The sequence below is a fragment of the Durio zibethinus genome, chromosome 6, assembly GCF_047325235.1.
Source record: "Durio zibethinus cultivar Kanyao isolate XHJ-2024 chromosome 6, ASM4732523v1, whole genome shotgun sequence".
Taxonomy (NCBI): Eukaryota; Viridiplantae; Streptophyta; class Magnoliopsida; order Malvales; family Malvaceae; genus Durio; species Durio zibethinus.
The window spans coordinates 32620921-32628732 of NC_143167.1; the positions used below are offsets into that span (position 1 = coordinate 32620921).

The window sequence follows — 7812 nt, forward strand, 5'->3', positions numbered from 1 at the left end:
TTGAGTATGAGATATCCTCCCACATCCGATTATGGTCCATCTACTTCTTCCTCTATTGATTCATGTGCTATATGCTTAACGCAGGGAAGTCGGACTCTAGAAATTCCTTTTCACTGGGAACAACTCCTGGCTCGTTAGAACCAGACTTTGTTCAAACGATGAAGTGAGCTGACAGGGATAGGAGGCCTCGGGACTTTAACGTCAGCGATATGGTGCTGGTGAAGCAAATCCGCAACCCGCGGCGCCAGGAGATCTCACTCCTTTCCGCCGAGACGTGTACGCAAAAGTGGGGGTCTTCCCGTCGGCTGGGGTGTTACAGTTAGATTCCAAATTCACATATAAAAATTGAACCTTCTTATAAATCAGATAAAGTTATGCTTATTCATCAATCAAATATAATACAGTTGACACCAAAAAGTAATATTTACAAAGAATCACAATCACAACAACAAAAAAAAAAAAAATTATTCCAACAATCTCAAGATCCAGCAAGAATTATCTATAAGTTTGGATTGACCAGCATCATAATAGTAAAAATGCTCATTCAGGTTTCTTATAAATTTCATTCATTTCTTCCTCTTTCTTTTGGTTCTTTATAAATTTCATTCATTTTTTCCTCGTTATTTCGGATTTCATATCCAGCACGAATCCTTTCGTGTGGATCATCTGAATTCAATAGAGCTCTAAAATTCGCAATTCCCTTCTGTATGCTCTGAACCTGATATATGCACAACAGAAACATAAAGTAAACAAAGAACGGTAGTATTTAAATTGTGGAGAGAAGAATCATAGAAAGCTAAAGCAATGAAAACCGACCTTCCTAAAAGGCCATCTTTTTCCTGCGCCAACCTTTTTGAGCCATATGTTATGGATCACTGTTTCAGAAAATCCCAGTATCTCGGCTGCTTCCTTTCTAGTAAGATGAAAAAAATTTGATAAATCTTTGAAGGTGATCTCCTTGGCTCTCTTTCTCTGCATTATTGCACCCCCAATAAGAAAAATAACCAAGTTAGAGGATAGAATACAAACATAGCCGCCAGATTCATTGAAATGCAATCATTTTCAAATTCAATCAATACTGCCCAGACGCTCTGACTGAAATAGGAATCTAAGGCCAAAATTGTAGATTTACTTTAGTCTCAATTTGGGATCCTTTAATGGGGTCATAGACAGTAGCTACTACCTGCTCTTTCAGGTCATGAGACTTCTGTTTGTGATTGCTGTTCGTAGCTTCATTAGAGCCATTAGCTACAACCTGTTCTGCCTGGGAGATAGGAGACATGTCTTGGTTGTTACTGTCGTTCGCAGCTTCAATAATCTGAATGTCCCCTGCAAAAATTTAGACAAATTCCAACAAACTGTTACTTTATGACAAACCATCGATGTGGAAATGGGGAAATCAACCCTGGTTTTTTCCTTCTATATAAATCATTGTATTTAGTAAATGATCTGCTCAGGATTGAGTCCGCAATTAGAAGAAGCCGGATGTTGAGATTAAACTACTCCGCAATTCACATGTTCATAGTTAGAAGATACCTGGATGTGGTGTCAATGTTATCTCTGTGTAGTCAGCATCAGGCAGATTTTCATACCAATCAAGCCCTATGCATAGTGCTTCATAGAAAGTTGAGCGCGGATCCTTAATCATGATGTATCCCTCTTGCCTGCGCTTGCTGCAATATTGAGTCAGAAACTGCTTCACCTCCTCAAATTCTTTTTGGCAGAAACTATTGAAAGAAAATCAAAATGAGTTCTATAACTCAGTCCTCGAGATTCTAACCAAGTTATAATCACAAATAAGAAAATAAAAAAAGAAACAAGAAAGTGGACATAAGAAATGAACATTAAACTTACTCGAACATTTCATGACGAACTGCTTTAGTACTAAGTTTTACATCAAGAATAGCATGAAAGAAAATTCCAAGTAATCTTCCATGAATCTGAAGTTTCATAACAACAGGACCTATCATGATAGAAACGAAATATCACCACCAAAAAAAAAAAAATTAACGTAATAAGAATATATTCCGTTTCAAGTAATAATAACTTGAAACGCACCCTTAATATGAATAATTTCTCTCAACACATCGCAAGAACTACAATCTACTGGGACTGGTTCGCTTGTTCTAACAGAATGTTGCTTTTGTGTTCCCACATTTTTCTCCCTCCGATTACCATTTTCCTCATAAGTCTTCGAAGAACTACCTTGAGAATTCGCCTCACAGAACCCATTAAACATACCCCCTGAAATGATTGTTTTCTGTAAAGGATCAATGGCTAAAGAGGGAAATGAAAAGAATTCATCAACAATTAACGCCTCTTGAATAGGAAGATTCGTGTTGTTTAGACTTCCATTTCCCAAATTTGTCTCTCCTTGGTTACTCATTTCCCCATTAGTCATCTTTGAAGGACCCGAATGAGAAGACTCAGGAACTGGATTTTCGGGTTCCTGAATAGCGAAGTACTCAGGAGTAGGAATATTCATGTTGTTTAATCTGTGATTTTCCAAGTTTGTTTCTATTCGAGTACTCGTTTCACCATTAATCCCAAAAGGACCCACTTGAGAATACAAACCACTAGACTCGTCATATAAAGCCCAAAAGTCCATATTCTCTATAGTTTCGATATCAATAATTTCCTTGCACTTCTCACTAGACTGAGGAACTAAAGGAGAGTCAGCAAGAAGAGCAGGATTCAAGTTGTCCACGATATTAATAGAGTAATCTGTATATGGGTTGTAATAAGGATCATCATGATAGGGAACAGTGAAATTTGGATCCGCCATGCCCCGACAAATTGTGTTAATTTATTAGTCTAAATCTCAATTTCTTTGGCGGAAGATGGGACCTTTGTCCTTTGGGGTTAATTTGGCCTTGATTGGTGGTGGCGCCTGAAATGGAAGCGCCACCATGTGAGAGGCCTCAGGAGACAGAGCCACAAATCGACACTGAGAACCGCTGTTGCAAATTGTTTTAGCCTTATGTAAGTACATAAATCAACTGGAAAGGGCGCGAGAAGGCACTTAATGACCATTGTGAAACGAGGAAACGGTTGGTTGTTGGGACATGGTATTTTCTTGAAACGTTGTTAGCGAGCCATGATCAAGTGATCCCATCTTCACTATAAGAGCCTAAGCCATTAAAATCAACTAATCAAGAACCGATCATATCTAGCCATTAACACGACATCGTTTGATATCAAATTGACGAAAAACTCTTGTATGATCAAAATTAAAAAAAAAAGACCCAAATGCAAAAATCGAGCTCCAGGGGGCAGAAAGTGAAATCAGATGAAGTCAGCGGTATCATCACTAGTTAGCTCCAAGAATCTAAGTCATTCTGCAATCTCACGCCCCATTCTGCAACACTCATCGAAACCCATTTCTCAAACAACATTCTTCATTCCAACCATTCCCAGAAACACCAAAAATCTATATAGTCAACGTTACAAAAAACTCCAAATCAGGCCCAACTCGACATCCGTAATGGCATCATCTTTCAAGCCTGAACAAGCCAGCGTACCACCTGCCCTCCCTCTTCCCACCCTTCCTGTCACCAAGGCAAGCTCTTTTTCTTTATTTACTGTCTTTTTTGTTGTTGTTTTAGTTGGGTGTTTGTTAAAGTGGTTCTGTTTTGGGTTGTTGTTATAGTTCAACATTGGGCTTTGCCAGTTGTCGGTGACACCTGATAAAGGGAGGAACATAGGGCGTGCTCGGAAGGCCATCGAGGAGGCTGCTCAAAAGGGTGCCCAGCTTGTTCTTTTGCCGGTGAGTTTTGTTCTTGTCCTTGTCTCAAGGTTTCATCTTTTCCGATGTTCAACTGAGGGCTTTTTTGTTAGGCAACAGTTTTTGCAAAATTAAGCTTGGTTGTATCGAATTCGCGGCTTGAAAAAATAGAAATTGTGTTGCTTGGTGGATCTTAGAAAATTGAGGAAACCAGATGTAGGAAATTTTAGACTACTTAATTTTTTTCAATAGACATGGATACTTTATGGATCGATCTTGCTACTCAGACAGACAAATCATGAATGTTGATCACGCGATTTAGCTAAAGCCTAATGTTTTTTCATTATTTTTTGTGAAAATGAAACTGAAGATTTTCACCTTTCAGTTTGACGAGCCAAGTATATGGTGGAATATAAACCTCATTGCTGTTCCATGAAATGGTGGTTTTGGTGTTCACAAATTACATGTAATAGATTTTGCAAGCAAGATTTTAAAATTATGAATATGATATCGTAGCATCAATTTAAGGCCTTCCATTCCTGTCTGTTATTTTGTATCAGGAAATATGGAACAGCCCATATTCAAATGACAGCTTCCCTGTTTATGCTGAAGATATTGACGCAGGTGGTGATGCATCTCCTTCAACAGCTATGCTGTCTGAAGTTTCTAGTCGCCTGAAGATCACAATAGTTGGTGGCTCTATACCTGAACGCTGTGGGGATAAGTTGTATAATACTTGTTGTGTCTTTGGTACTGATGGAAAGCTGAAAGCCAAGCACCGCAAGGTAGAGGCACTTCCTATCCCATATGGTAGTACAAGGAAAGTGCCAATTTTGCGCATTATTTGTGTGTGGCCAGACTTGGCAAAGAACTGCATTCCTGGGCCATCCGTTATTTGATGTCAATTAGGTAGAATGATTTTACTATTGTACAACATCTGCCATCACCTGTATATAAGCTTATACATAGACACATATTACTAGATGATTCAGCCATCTAATATATCAGTTGTCATTATTTTGTGGACGAATTTTTGTTTTGAACCATTAAAACCTTGGTGCCTTTTGGAAGAAAATGATCATTGGTATTAAGTTTTATTTATCTTTAGAATTTGCCACTACTTATTTGTAAACAAACGCGAAATTCCTGATCTTAGATACCAACTTGGCAGCTTCCTTTAGACAATTCTATAGTTTTACTGATATCATTTTGAAGACGCACTTTGAAGCTGGAGTGCATAATATTTATGAATTCCTGTGGAATTGCAGATTCACCTTTTTGATATTGATATTCCTGGGAAGATTACCTTTATGGAATCGAAGACCCTTACTGCTGGGGAGACTCCTACCATTGTGGACACAGGTTTGATGTTTCCCTAGACTTTGCATGCATAAACATATTACCCTGTCGATAATTTTTGTTAGAAGCATTTTCTAAACCATATATTGTAAATCATCTCTTCTCTGTCATGGGTTACATCTGCACCATTATTGTGATAAATTGATATTTAAAATAGAATCAGATTTCTCTGACAACTAATTCCTTTGGGCAGTTGAATACACTATTTGAGTAATTTTCTAAGTGGTAAACTAATCATCAATAGTTCATGCAGATGTTGGGCGTATTGGTATAGGCATCTGTTATGACATTCGCTTTCAGGAATTGGCGATGATATATGCAGCAAGAGGTTTGTTTACTTCTCCAGTGAACCATGATACAATTAATTTCATTTTTAGTTGGATTTTGTTGGCTGATGAACACTATTATTGTTTCCTAACTGATAAATAATTTTGCAAGTGTGGAGAATTTTTGTGATAACCTACTTCTTGTGTTCTTTTCTTTACTCCAAATCCTTATTTTAATTATTAGATGATATCATTTCTTCCTGAATTCTTTATGCCAAATTTCCTACATCTAATGATTCCTTTTATTCCCATAATTCACTAGCATTTATATGTTTTATATTGTGGTTTGGATCTTTTCAATTGTTTTCCCTTTCTGATATTTACAAGTTCTGTTCATGTTGATTTTAATTCTTTTTTTTTTTTTGAAGTTATTGTATTGCCCATCTTATTTATGAATTTTTTTGAACTATGTCTGTGTTGTGTTGTTGAAATTAGGTGCTCACTTGCTATGTTATCCTGGAGCATTTAACATGACAACCGGACCATTGCATTGGGAATTGCTGCAGCGAGCAAGGTGCTAGTTATTTCCCTGCTTTCACTCTCCTTGTTAATTCTTTAAATTTCACTGGAAAGGTTGAAAGAAATAAGGTAGGCTGGGGAAGGGATGCAGTACCTGCAGGGAGCAATGTAAAGTCCATGTTACAGTTCTTTTGGCCTCATATCCTTACAGGGATGGTTCCTTGTTTTGTTTTTTGTCTGGACGTCATAGTGCAGTTAAAGTGACTGAAATATGCAGAAATTTTGTTGCTTTGACTATAGCTGAATGCTGAACTACTAGTTTTGAGGTGTTAGGTTTGATTTTAAACACACATTCTTTACTTGTAAAGAACTCTGTACTCATTAGTTCTTTTGACAATGAGCCTTACACTACGAGCTGAATTTGCTTTGCCAAGAAACAAATGAATTTATTTGATAAATTGGAATTATCATGTTTGATCATCCGGTTTGTCCTCTGGATTTGCCCTTTTTTGCTTGAACATCCAACCTTCCCCTAACCTGAAGGGAACTGCCTTATCGGATGATTTAGTAAGCTAAATGTTATTTTGCCATGTAGGAGAGTGTAATTTATGCTTTTTGTGTCTGTATGATAGTTGTTCATCTTTTAATGTGATTCTTGTTGTTCCATATGCAGGGCTATGGATAATCAGGTATAGTAGCGAAATTTTTCCCTTTCTTCAATTGACTGGTGTAAAGAATTTCATAGGACTTATAATTAGCATACTGTAATGTTTGGTTTAGTAAGAACTGGTGCTAGTACCATTGAAACAGATGAAAATTATGTAGATTCTATCATTCTATAGGCAAAACTAGAATGCAGTCAGTATTTGGTAAGTTTAGCATGTTGCAGTCTGATGCTGTTCTAGTTGAGTGGCACAGACTGGGTGCCTTATTTCCTTCTTATGTCTTATTAAGCTTCGAACACTACTTGTTTATAGTTCATGCTCTGATGTCGCCATAGATACTGGATGGTGAAAGTGGAGTAGATTCATCAGAACTGGAGACTTGAGACCATTAAGAGCTCTTTGCTGCCTAGAATATGGATGTCTGATTGCTCATAAAAGGTTTCTGTTTTATGTTTATTTTTCTAACAAAATTTTAAATGACAGTTATATGTTGCAACTTGTTCACCTGCTCGAGATGCTGGAGCCGGTTATGTGGCTTGGGGTCACTCAACCCTTGTAGGACCTGTAAGTAGATGCTTGTTTTTTAGCTCTCGTGTATTAACCAAATACGGCTTTGCTCCTATAATACATGTGGAAAGCAAGAACTCCTGAATCTTTTGTGGTTTGAAGACTTTTGAGTAGACAAGCCCATACTTAAATTTTTGCATGTAACAGTTCGGAGAAGTCCTAGCTACAACTGAACATGATGAGGACATAATTATAGCAGAGATTGATTATTCGATACTTGAGCACCGAAGGTGACGTGGCTTCCACCTAATATTTGTTCTATGCATGTCAAATGCTTACGGAATTGTTTATTTTATCATACTTTCTACTCATTTTAATTGGGTGCTTGTATGAAATTTAGGGCAAGTCTTCCCTTTGCAAAGCAACGGCGAGGTGATCTTTATCAGTTGGTAGACTTGCAGAGACTCAACTCGAATTGATTAGAATAGAGAACCTTGTGAGAGAGCTGTGATTCATGGTGAGAAATTTCATTGAGAAAGGTAGAACTCCATTAAAAATTATGGGACTGTTCTAGTCCTTTACTCAGTTAAGGAAACTCACTCAATGGTTAACGAGAATTTTATCATTCGGATGATTGCTGGAAACTCGTTTTTGCACAATAATGGGATTTGTTACTGTTTTCATGTTTGTAATTCCTAATTTAGACGGCCTTCCTTACAACCCTCTGACTTGGATGGTTGGATATGGGAATATACACTTATATATTGCATAA

At 37.4% G+C, this 7812-nt stretch overlaps 1 protein-coding gene across 1 annotated transcript; it reads left to right on the plus strand.

The window, feature by feature from the left end:
- The first annotated feature begins 3015 nt into the window (after positions 1-3015).
- LOC111285979 (omega-amidase, chloroplastic-like) lies at positions 3016-7812 on the plus strand. The gene is made up of 10 exons (XM_022875722.2): positions 3016-3559; positions 3650-3766; positions 4285-4509; positions 4993-5086; positions 5337-5411; positions 5845-5923; positions 6542-6557; positions 7017-7097; positions 7248-7330; positions 7441-7812. Exons 1-10 carry the CDS (start codon positions 3290-3292, stop codon positions 7517-7519), a joined length of 1119 nt encoding a protein of 372 aa, XP_022731457.2. The 5' UTR covers positions 3016-3289; the 3' UTR covers positions 7520-7812.